General features: G+C 47.8%; 1 protein-coding gene across 12 annotated transcripts in view; it reads right to left on the bottom strand.

Annotated features, from left to right (window-relative positions):
• Positions 1 to 5,772: 5,772 nt before the first annotated feature.
• EPHB2 (EPH receptor B2) overlaps positions 5,773 to 27,064 on the bottom strand; it is a 114,920-nt gene continuing 93,628 nt past the window's right edge. For 2 of the 12 annotated variants that reach the window (XM_083512909.1, XM_083512910.1), the window contains exons 7-16: positions 26,442 to 26,604; positions 25,182 to 25,290; positions 24,392 to 24,498; positions 21,592 to 21,717; positions 20,551 to 20,798; positions 18,092 to 18,307; positions 15,455 to 15,676; positions 13,915 to 14,108; positions 12,768 to 12,923; positions 11,314 to 12,419 (exon numbers count right to left, since the gene is read on the bottom strand). In XM_083512909.1, the coding sequence (XP_083369035.1) occupies positions 12,311 to 12,419; positions 12,768 to 12,923; positions 13,915 to 14,108; positions 15,455 to 15,676; positions 18,092 to 18,307; positions 20,551 to 20,798; positions 21,592 to 21,717; positions 24,392 to 24,498; positions 25,182 to 25,290; positions 26,442 to 26,604 (1,650 nt within the window). In that variant the 3' untranslated portion in view covers positions 11,314 to 12,310. Of the gene's footprint in view, positions 12,420 to 12,767; positions 12,924 to 13,914; positions 14,109 to 15,454; positions 15,677 to 18,091; positions 18,308 to 20,550; positions 20,799 to 21,591; positions 21,718 to 24,391; positions 24,499 to 25,181; positions 25,291 to 26,441; positions 26,605 to 27,064 lie in introns of all 12 variants that reach the window. The other 10 variants (XM_083512918.1, XM_083512912.1, XM_083512919.1 and 7 more) reach the window with 10 other exon arrangements.

The following is a 27,064-nucleotide window of genomic DNA, read 5'->3' as shown; positions in this document are numbered from 1 at the left end:
AATAGTGAAATACAATTAAGAAGAAGTATATTAATAGTGAAATACAATTAAGAAGAAGTATATTAATAGTGAAATAATTATTAAGCTCTAACTTAAAATTTTGGAAATGTACATCCTGTTTTTTCCCCTTTAATTTTTTTAGGGAGCCCCAAGAAAGTGGGGCCCTAAGCTATAGCTTGTTTAGCTTATATGTAAATCCAGCACTGCCTGAAATACAGGACAGAATTGCATCAATACAAGATGTAGCACTTTACATTGAAATACAGGACAACCTTGTATTATACAGAAGGGGTGGCAGCCCTATCTGATACCCACTACTGCTTTTGAACTTCGATTAGACGAGCAGAACTTCCAAAGTTATTTCCCAAATCAGAGTGTTTTTTGTTTGCCACAGATCTGTCCATTTGCACCTTTTACCAGCGAATATGTGCACCATGATTAACACTGTTACGTGAGCTCCACATTAGAAAAGAGGGTAGAGAATTTGGAACTGCAGATTGTAAGCGGAATTCAGATGAGGTTTCAGAACCTCCCCCTAGGATTACATTGCGGAAGTTGGGCCTTTTCGGCAAACAGAGTGTTCAGTGTTTGCCTCACTGAAGAAGGGACATATTAGAGCTGGAGGGAAAGTTGAGATTTGGGTAAGCAAAATGACCAAGGGGGTGGAGCAACACCACCGTGAAGAAAGGTTCCAATATACAACATTATTGTATATAATAATGGTTTAGGGAAGAGGCAAGTCAATAGGGGCATGATAGAGGCTTATAAAATTAGTGTGGAGAAAATGGATAGCGAAAATCTTCACTCTCCCACTCATAATACCAGAACTTGAGGACACTCAATGATGCTGAATGATGGAAGATTGAGAACAGAGAGAAGAAAGAAATATATTTATGCAGTGCATAGTTAAACTGTGGGATCTGCTCTCATGAGATGCCCATCAACCTGGATGACTTTAAAGGAGGATTAGGCAAAGGCAAGGAGGGTAAGGCTATCCGTGGCTACCAGCCACAATGTCTATGTTCTTCTTTCACTGTTGGAGGCAATATGTCTCTGAATACAAGTTTCTGAGAATTAGAATTAGGGAGCAGGCTCAGGTCTGGCTTGTGGACTTGTCCTGGGGGCATCTGGTTGGCCACTGTGAGCACAGGTTGTGGAATTAGATGGGCCTTTGGCCTGATCCTGCAGCAGGTCTCTTCTTAAATTCTCACATTGTTCTCTCCAAACTGTTGAAAATGAGTTTGGCAAAGGACTGCTGTGGGAAATGAGTTTTTTTTTTTTTAAAAAAAAGGGAGTTCTGTTTTGTTTTCTCCCCTTAAGTCAAGCAATAGGACAAAGGAACAATATAGTTCCACGTCTTCAGGGATTCCGTGCTCCACATGGCTACGGGGCCTGTCATTCATAGGTTGACTTTGCGGTGTCTGGCAGAAGTGCAGATTAAGAGTGGCACAAGTCCTGGAGAGCATCTCTGACCTGAAATTTTGCTCAATTTTTTGCAGCATTTTCTGCAGTTGTGTGAGATCGTTCCCTCTTTATGCTAGCAACAAACATGGCGGCCCCCTTTTTTTTGCGGGTCTATGGACTGTAGCGGGTCTACAGACTGTACTGATAAAATGCTGGGCTTTCATTGTCCAATGGTATTGGGCTTCTACCAGAATGCTCCTCCAATCACAATTAGCCAAGAAAACAGGAAAGGCGAGAATTTCCCAATTATCCTTATTTGGTGCGAAAAGCTTCCTCCCCTCCCCCGCCCGTCACGTTTAGGAATGGGAGGGGGGATGTTGATCTCTCCTGATGTGCGCTGAACTTTTGAACCCGCGACGACCTATTTTAATTTTTATTTTTTTTTAGTTTTTCAGGAGTCATGTAAAGTTCATTGCCCTTTTGCACATTTGCACCACCAAGGGGACACAAGGGAGCACATCAAAAGCAATATCCGTCAACCTGAGGATGCATTCAGGATCCATCATTGTATTAGCAACCCCAGTGAAACACCAGTAGCTGTGGGAGGCGCAACGTGCAGCATAGGCACATGCAACAATATCTCTTTGTGCAGAAGATGGGGACCTTTCTTCATCTGCACCAATTAGGAAGCTGCCTCGCTGTGAGTCGGAGGGGTCCGCAAGACTGACACCCAAATGTACCCAATTTTCGCTGGTTCAGTGCTCTTTCCTTCCTGCCAGAGCTCATAAGGATCCAAACACCAATTTGCTGAGCACACAAGGGGTGTGAAATCCCTTCTCAAAGTTAATTGGAGCCGATTGAAGCTTCAGAGAGATGGTGGGCAAGCGAATTCTTCCAGAGCGAATTGGGCATGTTCTATAGATAAGAGCTTTGTGGGGCGTTTTCTCTTTCTCTCCCCCGCCCCTGCCCTGCAAAGCTTTGATCGGGGATGAGCTGCACAGCCATTTTGGTATCAGCGGCTCCACTCACAAGGCGTACTAAAATGGCCATCTCAGTCGCTTCTGATCTTGGTATTCTAAGCGTTATGCTTTCCGGCTGGGCTGAATCGGATACCCAGGCAGACCCTGAGTGCTGTGCAAGCTCTAGATTTGGAAGAACTGCCCCCTCCATGCACAATAATGTCTCCATCTCTACTCTGTTACCGGCACTCTCTTGCTTGCCCATGAGATAGGAATTCTTAAATATAGAATAAATATAGTCTTAAATATAGAATAAATGTTGATAATTTCACAAGGTAAACACACATACATAAGTATATAAACCACATGTCTAAAATAGTACAAGAGAGCAACTCACAAGCCATCTTGGCTCTCCTAAAGACTAAATATTTCCTCTGCCTCCTTAATCCCATCTGCCTGAGAACAGATAGCAACTAGGGAAAGTTCCTGAAGGGATTCCTTTCCTAGATCTATGGACCTCCTTTGCATTAATGGTCATTGTTTGCCCAGATGCTCTGCATTGAGGGATGTCTGACTGACTTCCTGGTTGTCTTATCAAATGCTAATGTTTTGTGAAAACTGTGTCTGGAACTATGTAAAACTTGCTAAATCCTCAGGAATATCACACCTTGGCCTGCCTGAGCCACAATAACCCCACCTCATGTGTGATGTAGGGACGCGGGTGGCGCTGCGGGTTAAACCACAGAGCATAGGGCTTGCCGATCAGAAGGTTGGCAGTTCGAATCCCTGCGATGGGGTGAGCTCCCGTTGCTCGGTCCCTCGCTCGGTCCCTTAGGTTCTTAGGAGAACAGGGGGTGGAACAGCTTCCGGGCAGGTGAGTAAGAGAGCAAGGGGTGAAGGGGAAACAGTTGCTAATGGAATGACCCAAGTCAGCAGTGGGCTGATGAGAAAGTATCAATGGCAGTAAGGAGCCAGAGTATGAGGTGTCCTTTGGGGCCATCAGGGTGCTAATTGCTGATCTTGAGAAACATCTGCTATGGGGAAGCTGTGGGTCCTAATCATGTTGTTGGGACACTAGTTTCCATCAGCCCCAGCCAGTGTAGCTAATAGCCAAGAATAGTGAGAGATGGAGTCCAGCAACATCATGAGAACTACAGCTCCCCCCCCCGCCAGCCCATGAGCAGCACTTCTTTTCCCAGCATTCCTTTCCCAATCCCATCTCTGACATCTGTGCTCATGGTCAGCCATGGGAGAAGCTGATTCAGACCATGTGCATCAGCTGTTGGGAGTTGAGGCCTTTGAAAGGTGCCTCCTTCGAAGCAAAGGCCAGGGCTTTCTTCTCCACACCTCGTTCCCAAAGCACACATTTGTCACCCGCTTTTGCCAGAAACTGCTGATAGGTCACACTTCCCCTCTTCCACTTGAATTAAAGTGGGATGGCACATTCCAATGTAAGTATGCAAAATAAGATTTACCTTGATGAGTGATTTTGCCATATGTCGCTGTGCTCCACTGTGAGTCCGTGTTCTGCATGGTGGCCATTGTTTGGAAGCAAGCCAGCAAGCCCAGATTGTTAACTCACACAGAGATGCAGGGCGCTTTCCTTTGAGGGCAGATGATCCTGATGTTTGTCTGCCTCAAGAGTGATCAAACTGTCTCATCCCACTTAACACAACAGAGCTAGCCTAGTTAACACCCAGAGCCATGAATGATGCAACAACCGGACTTTAATTTGTTAATTTTCTCCATTCTCACTGTGCTCTTATAGACATTTTCTCAAAACAGCCCTGAGCGTGCCCAGGGCTGGCATGGAATTTCAGATTTAATCTATTTCCAGTCTGGTTTATTGAATAATTGCAATTGGAGGGTCCTCCCCTACACTTGTGGGAATGGGAGCCTCCTCTTGGGGAGCTTGCGCTTACACAACTCAATGTTTCAGTGAAACTTTCCTCAGTCACCTTCCTCCAACACAGGGATTGAAGGTGACTTGCTGCGAGTCGCTGCTTCATGATCCTGTGAATTTTCACACAAGCGGTACAGCTGCAGAGGGGAGAGGGCAGTTTCTAACTCACAAATCAGAACCGTGTTGAAGGGAGGCAGCAAAGTTCTGACTGGTGAGGGAGAAACTTTCAGGCTAAAGAACCAGGAAATGGAGTGCACCTCAGGCTACGGCAGCTGAGTTTCTCGGATGGCTGCCAGAGACCCAGCAGAACCCAACCTTGAGTGCTGCCCAGTGACACAAACAACGCCACTCACCACCCTCCCTGACAACCCCTGACAGCATTTTAGCAATGAAAGGGGGGCAGTGCCACTTTTGAATGGAAGCTACTCCCAGTTCCCATCTACTGCGGCTCCCTTCAGTTGTTGGGGGCAACCAACCCTTATCAGCCCCAACAAATGTGTGTTGGTGAAAAGCTGCTATAGCTTTGTGAGCTCTGTGGCTTTCACAGGCTGGGTTTTATAAACCAGGGTTTCCTAAACTTGGGTCTCCAACTGTTGTGTTGGTTTTTTTTGGTTTTTTTTGGACTACAACTCCCATCATCCCTAGCTAGCAGGGCCAGTGGCCAGGGATGATGGGAATTGTAGCCCCAAAACAGCTGGAGGACCAAGTTTGGGAAACCCTGTATAGACTATCTAGAAACTGGGCATTGTGAGGAGAGGCAAGACTGAGATTTGGAGATATGCTTCAAGGTCCAGACTATGGGAAGTCCCGAAAAATTAATAATTATAATTTGGATGATAATTTGGTCTTTTGTATTTTAGTTTTTTATTTTAATTGGATTATGATTTGATATGTTAATTGGATGTTTTTTATTGGAAAATTAATAAAAATGATTTAACAAAAAAGAAGAAAGAAATTGGGCATTGCATTTTGAGTAAACAATGATGGCAAGATAGCCCCCATAGGTGAGCACCAAGCTTCTCTCTTAAAGGGGACACCACTAGGTGCCCAGTAAGGAAGGCCTTGAGTGGCAGCATGCCTGGGTCAGGGCAGTGAAAGGCCCCTTTGAGACCCTTCACCAGTGCCCCAATCCCACCCCCACCCCACCATGCAGTGATGAGCACTAAGGGGCTCATTGCCTTCCATAAAGGGAGGATATATGGAAATCAAATCATATAAAACCAGGGCTCCAGTCTTTCCATTTCTAGCTCTGCCTACTTTTACCTGTGCCCTTACCTGCCTCTGGAATGTGGAAGCTTGCCCAGAATGGAATGTGACCTTCAGGCTGGATTCTAGCCCCCCTCCCCCAACCTTGGTAGGCTTATGGGGAGTGAGGCCTGCAGGCTCCATCAGGCAGGACTGCCTAAAAGCCAGAGCTATCCCCAAGCTTCACTTCCATTCTGCATGGTTATCCAACGAGGCAGTCGACAGACGGCGAACAAAGAATAAGAGCCCACCAGTGAGTGCTTCAAACTTTTACACTTCACATTTATTTTGAAAAAAAAGTCTTCTTAAAAATACTCCTACAAAGGCATCGGAGCAGCAGATTTTGTTTCCTTTATAAATACATCTGGTTTATTATTATTATTCATTATTATTCTTTCCTCCCCAGCAACATCAAAAGATGCATCATGGAGCCAGGAGAAGGCCCTGGTCGGAATGGAAGACACCCCCATGTGAGCAGGGCTGGAACGCCACTTACCTATTCACATTTTCTAAAAAATACAAACATGGTCAGGGGAACAGCAAATGTCGCACACCCAAGGCCATGGCCCATGGGCAGGTGGAGATTGCGCAGGCATTCTGAAGTAGAGACCTGTGCAGTAAATGGGTCACCACTGAGCAGGGAGAAGAGGCTTGGAAACTGAAGACGTTGCTCTGAGCCAGAGCTGAGGTGCAGGGCTGCAGGGTAGGGGTGGGGTAGGAGAGAACCCAAAGTGGCAACAAACGCCCGGCCAGTTTGGTTTTCATCTTGAGACTGGTGATGGTTGGTGCATGGGGATCTTCTGGGGAAAAAAAGATCCTTTAGCTGTCATTCCTGCATTGCAGGAAGTTGGACCAGATGACTCCAGATGCTGCTGAAGGAATCATTCTATGATGCTATGACTTTTTTCAGGGCTGTTTGTTGCAGTTGGCCGCCGCTCTTCCCTCCTACATCTGCTGTTTTTTCAGTAGTGTTCATTTCAACCTCTTGGTTGGTTCCAGCTAATCAGGAATCATGCACTGGATGCAATGATACTAGCCAATCAGGAATCACAGACTGGATGTGAACTATGGTAGCCAGTTGGAATGAGTGATGGGCTAATGTCGATTGTGGTTAAATGAAACCTTTCAGAGCCAGGGAAGTGCTTCCTGTACTGTTCACAGGGACACATCTAACCTATCAAGCAGCACTGCAAGAAGGGAAAGATCTCTCAGAAACCACCCCCAATGTACTCTCTTTTAATCCTGATACTGTTGTAGGTGAAGCTGTCACCTGCTGTTCTAACCCTTGCAGTAAGAGATCTCCCAATTTGGTGGCAACAACAGTGGTGTTTCCAGTTGTCTTTCTAGCAGCATTAGAACACAGGGGCACTGGAAGCAGCAGGCAGGGGTCTTTCCTAGCCCTGCCTGGAGATGCTGGGGACTGAACCTGGGACCTTCTGCATGCAAAGAAGGTGCTCTACCCCTGAGCTACAGCCCATCAGCCGGTTTCATCCTTATTGGATTGGGCATGGAACTTAAAAACCAAAGTCTACCCCTGGAACTGGTGATGGGGCATGAATCAAAAGACGTCCAGCTGGAAGAGGACAGCAAGTATCTGAGAACAAGGCCAGGCTGCATCAGTTGCTGCAGGGCCCACCCAGAATTTAAAACAGTAGCCATCTACAGTTATGGCCTTCTAGATGTTGCTGGACTCCCATAATCCCTGACCACTGGCCCTGCTGGCTGTAGGGGCTGATAGGTATTCCCCAACATCTGGCTCCTCTTTGCTGATCTGCAGAGCATGGAAGTATAGACAAAACTGAAAGGGGGCACAGACAAGGCAGCCCGCAAAAGCCAGACCAGAGCCTTCTAGCCTGTTTCTCTAGATAGCCCAAAGCCTCTGGAAAGCCTGTTCTCATGAAAGAAAGGCAAGGGAGATGCTGAGGCCATTGAGTCTTCCTGGAAGTCACAAGAGGGACAGGCTGTAACCCCACCTTATAAGTATGATTCCCCAGTAGAAGGAATATCCACTGAGGATGAACCCAATCTGACCCATGTCTGTTCTCTCAGCATCTCATATTTTCTTCCACCCTTTGGATAATTAATCCATCATTATCCTCAGCAGTGTGTGATGGTACCATGGGGAAATGGCTTCCATGCTACTGGGCATGTGCAAAGGGTGGGGTTGGGCAGCAGAGACCAAGGTCTAACACAGGGCTGGGGAACCTGCAGCCCTCCTAATATTGCTGGGAGCCAATTTCTATACCCCACAACCATTGATCAGGCTGGCAAGGGCTGATGTATGTTATGAAACCAACAGCACCTGGAGGACTCAAAGCTAAGCTTTAATGCATAAAAGAAGACCAGATGAGAAGAAGCACCTGGTTCTGAAACCCAACACACAACTCATTTGTTCCACTGAATTCAGTGGGACTGACTTCTTGAGTTGGCATGTATAGGATTGCACTGCAAGCTGGGTTTGTTCATGGGTAGAGTTTTAAAGCAGGGGTGGTGAACTGGATCTGGCTAATGGGCTGGATCCTTACCTCCCCATCCCACTATGGGTCAGGTTTGGCAGGTTGCAGGCAGCCTGCCCACCTGTCAATCACCTGACATCAATGCCAGGCAACCCATTTTTGCCCATGTGGCTTGAAAGCCAACTGTGTGGGTATAGGCACTGCACTTCACCTGCCCTGATGATCAGCTGATTGGTGGTAACAGCAACACCCCCTGCTTCCAGCCCAGCTGCATCCTTATCTGCCCCACACCTGACATAAAGTATGTCATCGGATGTAGGACATGTGAGCATGGCTTGACCAAAACATCCTAGTGTTCCAAATCCGGAGACTGGTGGACCTAATGAAGCTACCTACCAGAAGCTTCTCCACCCCTGTCTTAAACCAAGGAAGTTCCATTCCAGTTCAGTTACTGTTCTGCATTAAATAAAAGAAAATCACAGTGAAATATTTGAGCGTTCTATCAGACTTTTGCATTTAGGAATTGCTTTTCTCTGCTCCTCTCTCCCAGCAGCCCCAAAGTGCTTGCCTTTGATATGCAAATCCTGGGGCCCTACTGAGAAAGTTGCTCTTTCTGACACAGCACGCCATCCCTCTCCACTCCTAGCCCTATCACAGTGTCCAGAACTGCCAGGGCCCAGGGCCTGACGATTTATTGCTATCTTCAACAGAACGCTGCCAATCCAGTTTCATTTCCAGGGTCGCTAAAAAAAAAACGTGGCGATGGCAGAGGAAGGTGGCAGGCATGGGATGAGGAGAGGTTGGGTGCTGGCTCAGCGTGTTGGAAGAAATCAGAAGGGTGACTCAAGCAGTTGCAATCGGGTGATGCGGACCGACAGGACAGCTCTGGTGCATTAAAGGCAAGCGCTGTGCATGGCACAGTCCTGATTCCAAATTCTGACACCGCCCTTGAAATACCTGCAAAATAAGTCTCTCTGCTGGCTTAAGGACAGAGAAAAGTCGAGTGTGCATGTATGCGGGGGGGAAGCACAGTCGAGGAGAAAGAGGGGAGATTTCCAGGATCCTGGTGAGGTCACAATGAAATATCTAGCATAGATGGGTGAGTCCCATCTCATTAGAACAATGGAAGAAATGAGGCGAGTCTCCATCAGCCCCCTTCTCTTGAAATCGTAGTCTGCATTAGGCGTGCTGTGAGTGCACTCTCTCTCTCTCTCTCACACACACACACAGTGAAATGGCTCAGGAAGATGTCTGTGTTGTGTTGTGTTGCCCGTCTGCTGGTGAAGACAGCTCCCCTGCCCTCCCTCCCGTGACGCCAGCAGCACCCAGTGGAACAAGACCGGGCCTTCGTCAGGAGGGAAGGGTCAGGGCAGCTTTAGTGCAAAGATATGTCAGGTCCTTCCCTCCCGTGCAAAGGAGCTTGCACGGAAAACCAGAAGGAAGGCAGCGGAGCACAAAGGCCAAGGCTGGCTCAGGTTCTAGGGGATAGCTTGGTGTGGCACTAAATGGGGATGGATTGGAATGGGACACCCTGCCCCACCAACCAAAGGGATGAAAGCTACCCATGACATTGTAAGAGCTCTTTGCTCTGTACAACCAAGCTACACCTGATTCTGTGATAGCTGTATGGGATTATGACAGATTTCAGGGCACTGAAATCTGTTTCTCCCTGCAATGCGCGCACACCTCTGGCAAGTCCACAAGATGGTATATGTACTTTTGCCAGCATTTGTATTTATTTATTTTTAAATCAGCCCAGGTAACCTATCTACAGCAGCCCAGTTCAGGAGTAACAGAAAATTGGGGCTTTCTGCCATGCGAACAAGCTAAGGCTTGCATCTTTCCTTTTCTCCTTTTCTCCTTTTCCTCTTTTCTGGTCACAAGGAAGAGATCAGATGTTATTGATCTATTTTTAACCAAGGCACAGTTCCCCACAATGTCCGAACTCAAGGACTGAAGGTTTGTTTAAACTAAGAACAAACTAGGATCTGAAAAAATGTTTTAGTGCTGGTTGATCTCATTAGCTCTACTTCAATTCTTTTTGACATCTGAATACTGGAAAGCATGATTTGTTCAAAGCTGGAAACCAGGAGCCACCTAGGACTCTAACCTTATTTTATGCAGCCTCTGACATCTCCAAAAGCTGCCCCATTCTTCTGCCCCATCAGAGTTCCCTTCTTCCTGTTTGTTTTTTCCATTCTCCCAGAGTTTTCCTCTCCTGTGTACTTTCATGACCATCTGTGCAATATTTAATTGATAAAAAATAAATCTAAGCTTTTATTTGAGGATACATTTTATTCTGCATTTGTCTTTAGTCTGGATCCCAGATAGTTCTCTCTAAGGTGAAACAAATCACATTTCTCTAAAGTTTGGATGTCATGGGGAATTGTTACTACTTTAAAATTAGAAGCCAAAGTTTACAAACTCCTTCTGATTTGCTTGAAAGAGGAAGCACTGCTCATTCATGTAGCAGATGTCTGCAATTTTCCATTATCCCTGAACCAGGCCTTTGTCTCTCAAACCCGGAGAGATGAAAATTCTGTGGAACTATTGGCACTGCTGGTTATCATTACCTTCCCCTACAGAAATAAGAGACCCTGAGCTAAGCAGAGTGACCCTTTCAACCTGTGATCCCCCTGACAGTGACATGGTGGGTTTCCAAACTATTCACAACTTTCCCTGTTCTTTGAACCTTCAGAAGGACAGACTGAGTCAGTGAGGAGAGACCTTCTGCAAGGTTAAGCTCCAACCAACAGTCTTCTCACAACCTGCCAGAGCTTGGCCATGGCAGGTCTGAGACCCACAATACCACCCATGTGCTGAGCACCAGCTGGGCTCCAACTTGTGGCTGCCGAGACTGAGACATGGGGCCTTGGGCTGGAGGTTAAAAGTCCTGCCATGAGCCTTTCCTGACAAGGCTACACTTTTGTTTCCAGTCTCCTCAGGATGCTGAAGGACAGTTGAGGGTGTGTCAGAGGACTTCAAGAACCATTGCCCCACGCTCCTCCAGCCGTCTTAGATGTTCCTTCACTCCCAGCTGAACTTCTCAGTTTAAAGCCCCCTCAGAGCAATTCCCAGGTTGGTATCATTTTTGAAAACTATCACAACATCTCTGCACGAGGTTCAGCAAGGGGTCCCCAATATGAAACAGCAGACAAGCCAACTAACTTTGAGACAACTGCTAAGGGATGACAAAAGACTTAGGAGCAGCCTGGCAGAACAGGGGGAAGGGGTTAGAGTGTGTCCGAAATGCTCATGGCCCCCTGGGAGTGCTCAGCCAGGAAGCTGCCCAGGAGGAGACAACAGAGTGTCCCTGGGAGAGAAGAACATTGGATTTGCCATCCTGTTTTCTTTTTTCTTTTTGTTAAAAACAAAACAACTCGGCTCCCCCCAAAATAATAATTCCCCCCTCCCCCCACATCCCGTTGTAAACAAAGTAGAAAAAGATGGAACAACGACAACCAGATGGAAATGCACATCAAATCTACAACATACTGCATGGAACAGGACGAGAGGGGCAGGGAGTTTCCCGCCGGAAGCAGGTCATTGGCAAACCATGAAGCCTTCTCAAATGTCTTGTGCATATTGATATGTAGGAACTGCCACCGGGAAGTGCAGCGCGCAGAGCCTCTAGGAGGCGCCGCTTGCAAAAACAGTCCCAGCGCAACAGAGACCAAGACCTCCGAAAGCCCCATGACTTTGCTTTCCCCAGTGTGGGGCAAAGATTCTCTTTCGTACAGAGGAGGAGGTATGGGTGGGTGGATGGGTGGGTAGGTGAGCTTCGCCCGGATCCAGTCCTTCAGAGGAAAGGAAGTTAAAAAGACGTGTCCATCTCTGAAGTCTGTGACTCTAGAGGTGACCCCATTACATGGGTGGAAAGTTTGCTGGCACTTGTCCCCTCTTCGGTCCGCAGATCTGCTGGCTGTTGTGGGAAGGGGAGGGCATGCCCAGCAACACTTGTAGGGACATGCAGTTTTGTAACCTTCCCCCCTTCCCTGAAGACTTTCTGGTCCACTCTGTGCCCCAGGAGGTCCAACTCGTGCAAAGGAGGAGGGCGAAAGGGTCCCTCTGGATCCCTCCCTAGCTTGCTTGTCTCAGAGCCCTTAAAGAGAAATCCACTGCGGTTCTGTTTCATTTTAAAACATCCTTCTAAATAAGAGTCCTTCCTCTTCCCTTTTTTTCCTGGATTCTTGAAGTCTGCAGCATCTTTGCCCTGTGGCTGCCCCTTCCCTGTAGCTGCCATCTCCATGGGGGAGCATTAAGACCCGCCCAAGGGCTCAGACACACAGGGACAAAAGGGGAACAGGACCTTGAGGAAGAGGTGTGTGCAAGTACCCAGCTTCTCAAACCTCCACGGACTGGATTTGATTCATCTGTGCTCGCATCACCTGGATACTGTTCAGGATTTTCTTCTGGTGCCCAGCTAATGTGACCCCTACTCGCAGGATGTCCCTAGGGGAGAAAAAAGACCCACAGCAACAACAAGAGAGAAGCATTAGTGGTGGCAAAAATTGGGGGCATTGCACACTATTAATTATAGACTCAGTCATAGGATCATAGAGTTGAAAGGGACCATGAATCTCAACATGTGGTCCCCCATCCAGTTTGAAACCATACTGGACCCTGCTTAGCTTTGCTAAGTGGTCAACCAAATGCCTTCGTGGGAAGCCTTCAAGCAGGACCTGAGTGCGACAACAACTCTCCCCACTTGTAATTCCCAACAACTGGTATTCAGAGGCATTGCTGAGAACATAGTCCTCATGGCTAGTACTCATCCACCTCTTCTCCCCTGGAACTTACTCCATGTTCATTTGGGACACCACGTCGAAGTTGGTGAAGCCAGCACTGGCAAAGCTCTCCTTGTACTGCCCCATCTTGATGGCTTCAAGCCACTCGTCCACGGTATTGAAACTGGAATAGTCTGGAATGGTGCGGTCCAGTAAGGGGAGGTTAATCCTGGAGGGGGGGGTGGAGATAGCAACAGAAGAGCAGAAGAAAAGATCTGAATTTGTTTGGCATGGAAGAAACCCACACTGTTCATTTTCACAGGGAAGTGCCGTAGCACCTGCTTTGCATGCAGAAGGTCCCAGGTGTAATCCCTGGCATCACCAGGTAGGGCTGGAAGACCCTCTTGGTTCAGGGGACCTGACCCACATTCTTGGAAACTCTTATGATTCAGGGGCCATGACGTGCATGGTGGGAGACTTCAATGAGGACAGGTCCCAGACTACTTTCTCAGGGGAGACCCCCGGTGTTTCATTTGGGACCCTTGTGGTCAGGGAATGCAGCTTGGCCACCACCCTGGTATTCAAAAGACGAGTCTCCTGCAGTGGCTCTTTCTTGCGAAAGGCAACAATGGCAGAAGAAGGCAATGGCCCTTTGGCCAGCCAGGTACCGTATTTTTTGCACCATAACACTCACTTTTTCCCTCCTAGAAAGTAAGGGGAAATGTCTGTGCGTGTTATGGAGGGAATGCCTATGGGTGGCATGCCTACGGATTTTCCTCCTCTAAAAACTATGTGCGTGTTATGGTCGGGTGCGTGTTATAGAGCGAAAAATACGGGTAGTTCCCTCCTCCCCACCTGGGAGCTGGAAGGATCAGCCTGCATAAGGCTTCAGTTGGCTCTGGCTCTAGAGGTCTTCTCTGGCAGCTGCCTTTGCAGGACCCCTTGGAGCTGTCCAAGGTCCTGTAGGTTCCCTGCTTGACATGGACTCCTGACAACTAGACACCACCTGCCTCCCTTGTGAACCTCAAGCATCTTCAGCACTCAACAGTAAAGCACTGCATGTAGACATCCCTGACCCAAAGTGCCAGCTCTGGGAAACCAGAAATCCATTTTAGCTTGGGTAAAATTCTGGAGCAGCCTTCCCCAACCTGCTGCCACCCAGAAGATGCTGAACTCCATTTCCCATCAGCCCTAACCCCATTGTGTGCCCTGCTTCTTACCCAGAGGAAAGGGGTGCCATGGCTTTCAGGCTGTTTGGGTTCCGGATCATCTTGTCTAAGGTGTTGACAATCTGTCCAAATTTGGGCCTGTGGTTACGGTCCTTCTGCCAGCAGTCCAACATGAGCTGGTGCAAGGCACTGGGGCAATCCATGGGCGGTGGCAGCCGATAATCTTGCTCAATGGCGTTTATTACCTGCAAGGGGGGGGGGAAGCCCACATACATCTTTTTGTCCTGTAGATGCTGACTGCTAGCCAACCGGTGATGGCTAAATGACACCGTTCTCATGGAAACAAATGCGACTTGAGAGTTCATTCACAGGTTCAGCCACAGCTTTCCCCTCCTTCATTGTCTGAAGCGCCTCATTAATTGGCCACATCAACAGACTTAATCCACATCCAAAGGGAAATATTGCCTAAGCATCCATTGGCCTTGACGTCTGACGGCCAAGGCTGCCGCTCCCGATCCGTAATTGGGGATGTGACAATGCACATTATGCACATGCAAATACACACACATTAAATTGCTCCCCCCCCTCCGGGTGCTCCTCTCCTCTCCCCTCCCCCACCTGCTACGCTACCGGCACAAATGCCCTGCTGGAGACATGAGCGGTTCTCCCCTCTGCTGGTGTTCGCAGCCCGGGTCGAGGAGGCTAATAGGGGGTGAAGTTACTGAACGCTCTGCCCTTGCTGGAAAGATCACTGTCAATTAGCCAGCAATGGCTTCTGGGGTGGAGCGCTCCAGGGCTGGAGGAAGGGCAGGAGCGCAGAGCAGAAGGAGCCCGCCAAGGAGATAGGCTGGGAGCTGCTATGAACTGAGGCAGCTCCCTGAGACGATCATGTTCCTACATGGGCAGGGATTTGACATCAGACTGAGAATGACAGCAGTCCACAGGCTGAGACAGAATGCCACCCTTGGCTTAAGATTATTATTAATATCCCGCCTATTCCCTAGATTGGGACTCAAAGTGGCTTACAGACAAAAATACAAACCACAGATAAAATACAAAAACGTATAAAAGGCCATCATTAAATAACAATTAAACCTTGATAGAATTAAAACAATCTAAGGGGGGAATCTATCAAAATGCAGATATTAAAAACAGCACAGCACTATTAAATGTCCTTTCCTAAAAAGCAAAACAAAACAAAAACAAAATAACCCCCACCTAACTATACAGTATAAGTCATAACCAGCACTTTGAATTGTCCCCAGAAACAGACTGGCAGCCAAGTGGATTTTCAGCAAATCCCTGCCAGACCTCCATCCAACCTCTGCTAAAAAACCTCCAAAAAGGAGAGCTGACCACCTTCTGGAGAAAGTCTGTTCCACTGTCAAACAGCTCTTACCATCAAGAAGTTCTTCTTAATATTTACCGGTAATCGGAATTTCCTTTCTTGTCATTTGAGTCCATTTGTTCAGGTCCTACCCTCTGGAGCAGCAGAAAACCATCTTGTTCCATGTGACAGCCCTATCATCTCTCAGTCTTCCCTTCTCCAGGCTAAACATACCCTGTTTCACCAGCAGTCCCTCATACTTACATCTTGGTTGGTCATGTCCCAGTACGGCCGCTCTCCATAGGACATCACCTCCCACATGACTATTCCGTAGCTCCACACGTCACTTGCAGAAGTGAACTTTCGGTACTGGATGGCTTCCGGTGCTGTCCAACGGATCGGGATCTTTCCGCCCTGTAGTGGGGGTGGAGCACAGGGTTTCTCGCTTGGGTTGCTTGCATCAGCCCCAGCCAAGTGGAATGACTGCTAATGGAGTCAGTGGGGAACAAGTAAATAAGAGTTAGCCCTAACCAACTTCTTGTAAGGAGGCTCGTATGTTGGCATAGGTCCAGTTGCACCTGTACTCATACCTGGCAGCACCGCAGCACCATTAATGCAAGTGCAAGTCTCTCATCCCCTGACTCCTCAGTTGAATATTTCACCGGTCGGTGAAGTGATAGCATTCAATGTGGGCTGCTGAGTCCAGGTTACTTCAACCAAACAAGCATACCACAAACCTAAGAATCCTCTCCATAAGATACTGGTTTTAAAACTATGGGAGTCAGTCCATATATGCCCACTTGATCGCTTCGATTGGCAGAACTGGCACCAGCACAGGTGAAACATAATACCTGTTCCACATTGGTAAGAAATCATTATTTTAATGTGGAAAAACCTACACGCTGGAACTCAGGCAGCTGCCTTCACCAGGGCCGGACCACCCATGAGGCAAGGTAAGTGTCAGGGACTGGGCAGAGGAGGAATGGTGGAGACCGCCTCCCCATCCTGACCCTTCCTGGGAGGAGGAAGAGGAAGACAGTATAGATTTACAACAGTGGACTGAGGGAGGTCACAGCTCAGAGGCAGAAGAGGGGGAAAGTTGGGAAATAATGTGAGAGAAGCAGGAGGAAGTAGAAGCGGAGGAACAGCTGACTGACACAGTGTCATTAGAAAGCATCCCAGACCCTCCATCTCCCAGAACCTGGCGAGTGTTAAAAGTAGGAGAGCAAAGAGCTCAAAGACAGAGGGCACGTAACAGCACCCATAGAAGTGACAAATGAGGAAGTGGGTGAGATGGGTGTGTGTGGAGATTTTCTTGGGACATTGCCATTATCCAAGAAGTTGGGTTTGATAGCCTCTCTCTGTAAAGATTGAAATGAAAAAGCATGGTAAGAAACCTTTCCTTGTCTTTATACTTTCCTGAGCAACCAGCCGGGAGCCACTGACAGCATCCTGACAGTAAGGTGAACGCCTCAGGCAGCAGGATCTACAGGGACAGAAGCTCCCAATGCAGATCCTTATTTCCCCTTTGTTCCTGATTTAGACCTTCACTCGCCCCTTCTTCCCTAGTGGGGAAAGGGGTGCCATTTTGTGGTTTGCCTCCGGTGCCAAAATGTCTTGGACTGACCCTGTACTCTTTTCAGCGCCTGCTAGAAACCTTAAAAAAAGAGGCCATGTAGAACATGGCTGTGTATTTTGATCTGTTGCTGATTTTAGCTTTTGAATGTCTTAAAGGGTTGCTTTTGCACTTTTCACCGATAATTTCATTTTATTCTCTTTGTGAACTGCTTTGTGGTGCTGTTTTTCTTTTTACAACCAAGCGGTGCATAAAGTTTATGAAACAAAAGTGAATAAATACAATGAGAAGGGAGCTTTCGAGGCACGAGAGCAAGATAGAACTCCCATGTTGAGGTGCAGTCTGCCTTTGAATACCAAATGCTTGTGTTTCTGCCCTGTTGGTAGTGCTCCCCAGTGGCAACAAGTTGGGTACCGCTAGATACAGACATGCTGAACGAGGCAGATCTTTGCTCTCCATCCAGAAGGGTTTTCCTCCTCCCACCCCCATATATTTCCTTATTTTCAAGGAAGGTCAGGAAAAATTAGGTTGCCTGTTTTCACTGTACCGATCCAGTTCTGTGACAGCACAGTGCCAGACCCCCACCCAGCGCTGTTCGCACTGACCAAATAAAAAATGCAACGGGAGAGGCTTCATTGCCAGCATCAGTGATGCTTCAACAGCCTCGCTGATCATCAAGGAGGAAGAGCTATAAATTCTTAACACTGCCGTGCTGGGTTTGCGTTAAGAGGCCTTTGGCGAAGGCCATTTCTGTCTGCTGCAGAGAAAAGCCAGATTCCTGTGGAAGGTTGACCCAGATAAGGTGCCCCATGACCCTTCCGACTCGTCTCTCCAGAAGAAACTTCTTGTGTGTGTCTTCTACCCTGTACATGATTGGGCTGAGTAACTCAAGTCACGGGGAGATGTCCCTGGCCTTCCCAGAGTCCTCTGATCCACTGTGCCAACTCTGTGATGGACACAGTGTCTTTAGAAAGCATTCCAGACCCCCCCTCTCCTAGAACCCAGCAAGCCTTGAAAGTAGGAGAGCAAAGGGCTCAGAAGCAAAGGGTCCTCAGCACCACCTGTAGGGCAGTGATGACGAATGAGGAGGTGGGAGAAAAAGGGGGTGGAGAGTCACTTGGGACAATGCCATTATTTCAAGAGGCTGCGTTCCAAGCCTCTCTCTGTAAATAAGGAATAAAAATCAGGTGGTAAGCACCTTCCCTTGTCTTATCCGTTCCTGGCAACCTGCCGTGGGAGTTGCTTCCTCTGATACCACCTTGGAAACCACTGAGTTTTCCCTCAATCCTGCCTTCACCCCGGAAGGTTTCCTTCCTGTGTCTTACCAGGGCGCTGGTGTAGGTGGGATCCGAGGTGTCATCTTCCAGGAAGCGGGAGAGGCCGAAGTCCGAGACCTTGCAGACGAGGTTGCTGTTGACGAGGATGTTGCGAGCCGCCAGGTCACGGTGGACGTAGTTCATGTCGGCCAGGTACTTCATGCCAGCAGCAATGCCCCGTAGCATCCCCACCAGCTGGATCACAGTGAACTGACCATCGTTTTGCTGCAGGGTAGAAGAAAAAAGGGCCGGCAGGGTCAAGCAGGGATCAGGGTTGGACAAGAGGGGGTTTCAAGGAGAATTCAGGCCACCAAACCACCTGGCTAATCACCTTGGCTCATGGAATCAGACTTGTAGAGCTGCAAGGGACCCCAAGAGTCATCTAGTCCAACCCCTGCAATGCAGGAATCTTTTGCCCAACGTGGGGCTCGAACCCAGGACCTTGATATTAAGAGTCTCATGCTCTTATAAATATATTATTTGCAAAAGATGCTGCACAACTGTGAGCTGATCCCCCTCAAAACAGGGCTTTCCCCCTTTCCTCCTCTAAAAACTAGGTGCATCTTATGGTCAGGTGCGTCTTATGGAGCGAAAAATACGGTATGTATAAGTCTATAGAACAAAATATATAAAAAACAAACAGAACTGTAGCAATGACAAAGACAATAAAAAATTTAAAAAGAAATCCTCATGATAATTTAAAAAGAAATCTGCATGATAATTTATCAGATTTTTGGTGTGAATTTTTCCTATTATACACATTTATGTAAGTGGTTTTGACTGATATACACATTTCCGCAAGCCACTTTCCTCAGTTTAATGCATTTCATAGAATCATGGGGTTACAAAGGAACCCAAGGGTCATCAAGTCCAAACCCCTGTAATGCAGGAATCACAACTAAAGAATCCCTGATGGATGGGCACCCAGCCTCTGTTTAAAAACTTCCAGGGAAGGAGAGTCCACCACTTTGCAAGGTAGTCTGTTCCATTGTCAAATAGCTCTTACCATCAGAAAGTTCTTCCTAATGTTTAGTCGTAATCTCCTTTCTTGTAATTTGAATTCCCTGATTTGGGTCTTCCAGTCAAGAGCTGCAGAAAACAAGCTTGATCTGTCTTCCATGTGGCAGCCCTTGAGATATTTGACGATTGGCCCAGGGACCTGAGCAGGTTGCTGCTCTTCGAGGGTTTTGCACCAATCAGGCTCAGTCAGTTAGTTCCCTATCCAGAGGATGTGGAGGGGAGGAAATCCTGTCTGACGATATTATCGTCCAATATGCAGGAAACAACATGTGCAACAACTACTCCTTGGGGGAAGGAGGCTAACTTAGTGGTAGAACATCTGTTTTGCATGCAGAAGGTCCAAGGTCCAAGCCCAAATAGCACCTAAAGTAGGGCCAGGAAAGACCTTGGCTTGAGATCCTGAAGAGTTGCTGTCACTCACGTGTAGACAGTACGGAACCTGATGGGCCATAGGAAGTGACAGCTTCCTCTGTTTCTATGCTCTCTTTGACTGCACGGCCTGCTTCCTACCACTCAGCTCTTAATACACTTGGTGGAGTGAGAGAATAGAGCAGCTGCTCTCAACCTTGAGTCCTCAGATGTTGTTGGACTACAACTCCCATCATTCCAAGCTAACAGGACCTGTGGCCAAGGATGATGGGAGTTGTAGTCTAACACTATCTGGGGACCCAAGGTTGAGAAAAGCTGGTATAGATTAAGGATTCACATGGGTGGGAGATAGGGAGGAGAGGGGTTAGATTGCTATTTGTATGATCTTGTACGGCCCTACATGGAGGTGGGTGAGTGATCTGTTTCTAAATTATGCTTAATGCGAACAGGGGGCTGTCTCCAACTAAGCCCTACTCAGAGTAGACCCATTGAAGCGTGTGGGCCTAAGTTAGTCATGTCCCTTAAGTACAACAGATCTACTCTGAGTACTACTAGCATTAGGAGCAACCCAGAGACTGTGTGTGCGGATGCAACATTGATTTCATTTATTTTCTTTAGCTGTTAATGATGTTTACATGTGGAATTTTAATTGTATTTTGGTATTCGATTTACATTTGTAATGCTTTTCTTCAATGTTTAAGCACCTGCTTTGCATTCTCACTAATTATGCTGCTTTAAATGTGCTTCTCTGCTCTCTTTTTGTATCCGATTCTCATATGTAGTGTTTCATTTTGATATTTTGTAAAGTTCAATTTGATCAGTAAAGAAAGGTTGCAGGTGGGATAGAAACGATTTAAACGGATAAAAATAAATGGAGTCAACGTGATGACATATTTAGCCCCTTTTCGGCAGATACCCAATTCCAATTGTGGATGTTTGTCTCTGTGTGTTTGTCACCTGCTTTTGTGCATCTCTCTTCCAGCTCTTCAGAGAGGCTCACAAAGAGGACAGCTGCTTCCATGAGGAACGTCTACCAGTCATTGAACCCACTCCCAGCCTTCCCCCCATTAACAGCGTACCCGTAGGAAGGAATCCAACGAGCCGTTCTCCATGAATTCTGTAACGATCATGACAGGGGGGCTCTTGGTGACCACCCCCTCCAGGTGGATGACGTTGGGGTGGTCAAACTGGCCCATGATGCTGGCCTCGCTCAGGAAGTCCCGCCGCTGCTTCTCGGTATAGCCAGATTTCAGCGTCTTGATGGCCACAAAGCTCTCCCTCTTGCCTGGAAGCTTGAGGTGGCCACTGCACACCTCGCCAAACTCCCCTGGAGTGGAAAACAGGGTGTAGGAAGAAAGAGCGCCCTAGGTTTCTGAGCTTTGGGAGTGGGTGGGGGAGAGATAGCGGTTACCTCCCACTGTTCCCCATTTCCTCACACCCACCCCCAGTTCAAAAGCAAGGCACGATCCCTCCCTTGGTCAGAGCCACCCAAAGTGAGGCAGCCACACAGACTGGGCCTAAGGCTGCGCCAAGCGCCTTTCCTCATTTCTTAGCATCCTTGGATTGCAGAGTTGGAAAGGACCCAAAGAAGCATGTAGGCCAACCCAATCACATCCCAGTAAAATGGGGCCATTTATGCAGTTTTGACAGAGGTGGGGAGGGCACTTTGTGGGGGATTGTTGAGAAACTCTTTGGCGCTTTTCCTGGTTGTTGATTGTTATTCTCCCATCCAAAAAAGGGAATGTTCTAAAGATAGCAATGTTCTGAGTCGTTTTTGGAGAAATGGTGGTCCGCAAAAGAGGCCACCAGTTTTTGAAGTAGCTGCCATTTTCCTCCAAATTGCTTGTTCTATATCTGAGATATTCTGAATGTGTGGGGTGGGGAATGGCTGCTGCTCTGCTGAAGAGAGCTCCACTACCATCTACGGAGAGAGAGAGAAAATCCCACCTCTGCTCCACCTGAAATGGCCCCTGTCCCACTCTTGATTTTCAAGATGGAAGTTAAAAAATGCGGATTTTTGGCATGGCCCCAGCTTGGTGTGCACTCTGTACCCCCCATCGACACACTCTCCCTGTGACAGTTTGGGGTTGCAGCACAGGCATCCAAGGGCGGGGACTTACCTGCACCAATCACCTGCTCGATTTTGACACACGAGATGTCAATCTCCTTTGCAAACTCCCTGACAGCCTCATTGGGGTCTTCGTAGGTGAAAGGGTCGATGTAGATCTTCATGCCGGGAGTCACTGCTCAGGGGTGGAAAAGGGCAGAGATGTGTATATCTATATGTCTCTGTCTCTCTCTCTGTGTGTGTATTCATTCAGCAAACTTAAATACCCAGCCCAGCCCCAAAGAGCTCAGGCCAACTGTCGCTGTTTCTCCCACTTTACAACCTTTGGCGCCCTTCCAGAACCCTTAACAAACTACCCTTCCCAGGTTTCTTTGGGGAAAACCATGAGTGTTTAACGTGGTTTAACCACAGCACTATAAACGTGTAGTGAAAATGAGGCCAAAGCAACAAGATGAGCCAATTCTCCCCGGTTGCCAACCAGTTCTCTCCCTTCCCATTCTGACCACCACAGCACACTGCCTTTATTGCAAATGTGCAGCGATACCTGGAAGTGTCTGCACGAGTCTGTGGTCAGCCTGTATGGGGAAATGCTTATGTGCAACTCAGCTGTGTGCCTCTGGTGGATCAACTGATATGGCATCTATCACGGTGGGATCATTGCAGTGTCAGGAAACAAGCACAGGGTAGAAACTGCTCTTATTCTAAAAGGGTGATCCTTGTTTTGTTGGCAGGGTTGCAACATGGGAAGTTCTTGCTGCCGTACATGCTGGGATTGTGTTTATGTCAATACAAATTGGGATCCAGTGGCTTTTGAACTCGGCACCATCACCGCACCAAAGATCTATCTGGACCCCCAGGTTGTGCTTACTTTCAATATTTATGGGCGATTCCCTTCAATTTAACAAAACAAGATATATTAATAACTCGTTTGCTAACAGCTGCTTGTTCAGTCGTGGCTCAAGGCAGGAAGGACCTTTCTACATACTCCATTACCAACTGGTTTCAAAGAGCCTTCTTTACAGGGCCATCAGAGAAATTGACCCACAACTCTGGGTTCTTAGATGAGAAACAGACCTGATGGATTTTGTGGCTTCTTGCAGCTTATTTAATGGCAGTCACACACACAGCAAATCCTATCAAAACATGATTTCATCTTGCACTGTTTTTGATTTTGTGAGTTTTTGATCTGCTGTTTATGTCTGATCTTGGATTATTACTGCTGTACTGCCTCTTTTTGCCCGATTTCCTTTTTATCTTTCGTCTCCCCCCCTTTGTTGTTGTTGAATTGTTGAAATAGTCTGTTAGTTATATAAAAACAGTTTCAAAATATATTTTAAAAATAAACTGCTTTTATACTTGCGATGCTATTTGGCTGTTCCATTTCCCTCCTTATTGAAAGTGGGGTACTTGGCGATTGCATGTGGAGTAAGGGCGCTAACTACCTGAAGCTAGTATCCAGTGCATGTGTGTAAAAGAAGAACAGACACTGTTGGGTCAGGCTAGCAGATGTAGTGAGGTCTAGGGAGGAGGGAGCGATGCCTCAGACTGGGGCTCCAAGTGACCAGGGCCCAACACTTGATCTCTGCACCACTAATGCCCTTTCAACTGCAGGTCTGGCTGACTGTGCCCTATACTTCAGAGGTACTACCAGCCACCCTGAGCTTTCTCAGCTGATCAGCAAAGGCCAATCCCTGGGTGGCATTTAGCTACGTTCTGTCCCGGCCCCCTCTCTGCATGCATGATGCTGTCCCCAAATCTGCTGAGATTTCAGAAGAAGAAGAAGAGTTTGGATTTGATATCCCGCTTTATCACTACCCGAAGGAGTCTCAAAGCGGCTAACATTCTCCTTTCCCTTCCTCCCCCACAACAAACACTCTGTGAGGTGAGTGGGACTGAGAGACTTCAGAGAAGTGTGACTAGCCCAAGGTCACCCAGCAGCTGCATGTGGAAGAGCGGGGAATCGAACCCAGTTCACCAGATTACGAGTCTACCACTCTTAACCACTACACCACACTGGCTCCCATTTCAAGAGCCTTCAGGGAGAGGGGAAGCAGAGATCATTCCATTGTTGTTGTTGTTTAGTCGTGTCCAACTCTTCGTGACCCCATAAATCCTTATATTGATGGAACAATTTGCTTAGTGCTTTGTTGAATTCATCCCTCCCCTCCCCCATCCCAGACATCACTGCCATGCAATACCCTGGCCTCAGTGGGTCAGGAAATCATTTATGGTGTGAAGACAATGATTTCAGCCAGGGTGGGGAACCTTCCCCAGCCCAAGAGCAATGGTCGCTTCTGGGCAAGCTTCTGGGATCAAGCAAGTCAGTGGTAAGTGGGCCTCTCTGTGGCCCTCTCTGGTCTGTGTTTTCTGTCCCCAGACTGTTCTGAGACACACCTCCATTTCTGGTGCCCAGCTCCATCCTCCACTCCACCCCACCCTATATCTCTGTCCTCTGCTCTACCACCAGAAGCCTGGCTCTTATGGAGACCTGGCTGACAGCTGGGGACTTTTTCATGTGCAAAGAACAGCAAAGTCTGGACCTAGAGGCTGGAACATTATTTGGAATATGCTATGAAGGAACTCTTCAGCCTTGGCTCTCCTAGATGTTGCTAGACTACAGGGCCCATCACCCACAGCCAGCATAGCCAAGGGATGATGGGCCTTGTAGTCCGATGACATATGGGGAGCCAAGGTTGAAGGAGGTGGCTCTAAAGAACTTAGTTTGTCCAGATGCCTTCAAATGATGGGCGGGGGGCAGAGGTCCGAAGGCACTGCGGCAGACCAGGAAACAACCTCCCCTACCCTCCCCTCACCCCACCTTTGGGGCTTTATGCCCATTGGAGAGTACATACTGTGGCCGCTGGTATAATGCTGCAGCTTGTCGGTGTACTCGGAGTCTGCACGCTCAAATCCTCGTCTTCTGGAAGGAGAGCACCGGGCTGAGCGGGAGGCAGATGGACTAGCAGAGCAGGGGGGCAAGGCTGGGCTTCAGCTCACAGCCCAGAGGCACAGAGCATCTTTTCCGCGCCCCTCCCAGCCTGGAGCCCGCCCCTTCCCCCCTTCCAAGTCCCTCCCTCTCCCCGGAGGCTGCATCTGCACTGGGGTGCATATGGGGCAGCCATTCAATTTCTACAGAGGCTGCACATACAATCTGCACTGTCTTTGGGGCCAGAGTGGTGCCTGTGTTAAGCATTCACAGGGAACCAATCTGCACCAGCCACCTCTCTCCCACAAGGTTTTCCCACCCACCCTTGGACCAGCAAGAGCCAACCATCTCAGAGCATCTTCTACCGCTGCTTCTTTTAGGAATATAATAAGCTGCCTCTGTCGGTCTGGCCCAGTATTGCCTGCTCTGACCAACAGAGGCTCTCCAGGGTCCTGCCTGGAGATGCTGAGATTCAAAACTGGGACCTGCATGCAAAGCAGAATGCTTTAAACCTGAGCTAGCATACAGGTGGTTCCTTTCAGACTGGCACCACTTTCCTCTGCAGCACTGGTTTCTCCGTTGTGCATTGTTTGATGCAAGAGCTGTGAAACGGGAGCAGCGCAGCGTCTCTTATAATGCCTGCTGGATCTTTCCCAGCTTCCCTCCCTCCGCCCAACGATCCCCTCCTGCCTCTCCCAGTAGCAAAAGCTCCCTACCTGTTGCAAACAAGGACGATGACCACCAGTGCAATGAGGAAGACGAGTCCTGCAGCCGAGGAGCCAATGATGAGCGGCAGCTTCTCCTGGATGCTGGTTTGGTACTCAGCTGTGAGGAACAAGAAAGAAGAACAAGGTGGGGTTTATTCCTCGGTTGGATGAAGGGGGCCCAATCCCAACCATGGTTGGCACTGAGAGGGAGAGCTAAATCACTATGCATGTGAAAAGTGAAACTCTCTAATTTGTACATCCTTAAACAACAGGTGAAGAGAAACACAGCCATCTATTGAAATTTGCACTTTTCTGAATTTTGCAGTGCAAAGTAACTCATGTAAGATCGCGTATCATAAAATGCATATATTGGTGACCAAAAAAATGTGTACAGGTAACTCACATCTTAGGCAGGGGTTATGTTCTGGGGATGGCACTTATATGCAAAACCATGGATACTCAAACCACCTCCTTGGAACCACTTAAGTATTGATGAATTTTCAAGAGGTCTTTTGAAATATCAATCAATCAATCAATCAATCAATCAATCAATCAATCTTTATTACGGTCCAGAGACCCAACAAATCATTACAAAGCAATGCACAATTCAGACAGTCTACCTCCAGGTTAAACATGCATTTTGTTCAGACTTAAAGATTCTTGGTTGGACAGTGTTTTCGAAGCCACAAACATGAGTCTGACCAAACTGCGGGAGGCAGTGGAAGACAGGAGTGCCTGGCGTGCTCTGGTCCATGGGGTCACGAAGAGTCAGACACGACTAAACAACAACAACAACAAAGATTCTTTTGAAATATATTTGCTATTGGCATCCATCTGTTTTGAGAGACAATGGAGTGCACCTCTGAGGGTGAAGCCAAATCGCTGTGTCAGCAGCACTGAAGCGACATCCCCTTGGTGCAAGCCTGGGCAGTGCTGTAGAGGTCCTGGGCTGTCCAAATGACAAGACCCCCCTCTCAGCCTCACTGATGTGGTCCAAAGGAAAGCAGAGCAATACGTTTGGCACCAGGTTGGCTGCAGGAGATGCCAGAAGGAGGCGTACAAGGCGCCATCCAGCCATCTTAAGGACTCTACTCCAGATTTGTGTAGGGTTTACTCCATCGCCTTTTCTTCTCCTGAAGATACTGTATCTTGCAAGGCAGTGGAGGATATATATGTATAGATACATGCTCTGAAACGGATATGGAATCATGGAGAACTGAGCTTAAGATTCCCTAACTGGTGCAGGGAGTCTTCTGCATCATATCTCACCTTCGGTCATGGTCTGGAAGTACATCTTGCCGCTGTAACGCCCATAGCCTGCCACAGTGCGTGCCCGCACCTGGAAGACGTAAATGGTGCCAGCTTTGAGGTTCTGCACCGTCACAGTGTTGGTGGGGCTCTTAACTGCCGTGGCGTTGAACTCGCTCAAATCCTGCCAGGCAAACAGACGCCAGCTGATAAAACGAAACCTTCTGGGCACCCCCCCCACCCCCAAGATATATCACCCTGGGCCTCTTCTAGGTCAGCCTTTCACAACTTGGGTTTGCAGCTGTGTTTTACATTATTATATTTACCATACTCATAGTGATTCTATGTCATTTTATATAATTAACACATGCATTTATTTTTGTTAAGTCGCTGTTTTATATGTATTTATTCTGCACCACAGTACTTTTTAAAAAAAAAGATTACAAAAATTTGTATACAAATATTTATGCCCATTGGCTGAACTATACTAAGGATAAATATATATACTCCTTGGTGTGTGGAGTGCCGCAGGGCGCAATTCTCTCCCCAATGCTTTTTAACATCTTTATGCGCCCCCTTGCCCAGATTATCTGGAGCTTTGGGCTGGGCTGTCACCAATATGCTGATGACACTCAGCTCTATCT

The sequence above is a fragment of the Podarcis liolepis genome (assembly GCF_965112155.1).
Source record: "Podarcis liolepis genome assembly, chromosome: 7".
Lineage (NCBI taxonomy): Eukaryota > Metazoa > Chordata > Lepidosauria > Squamata > Lacertidae > Podarcis > Podarcis liolepis.
Note: the sequence above shows the minus strand (reverse complement) of the source record. Positions and strands in the feature narration are given on the sequence as shown.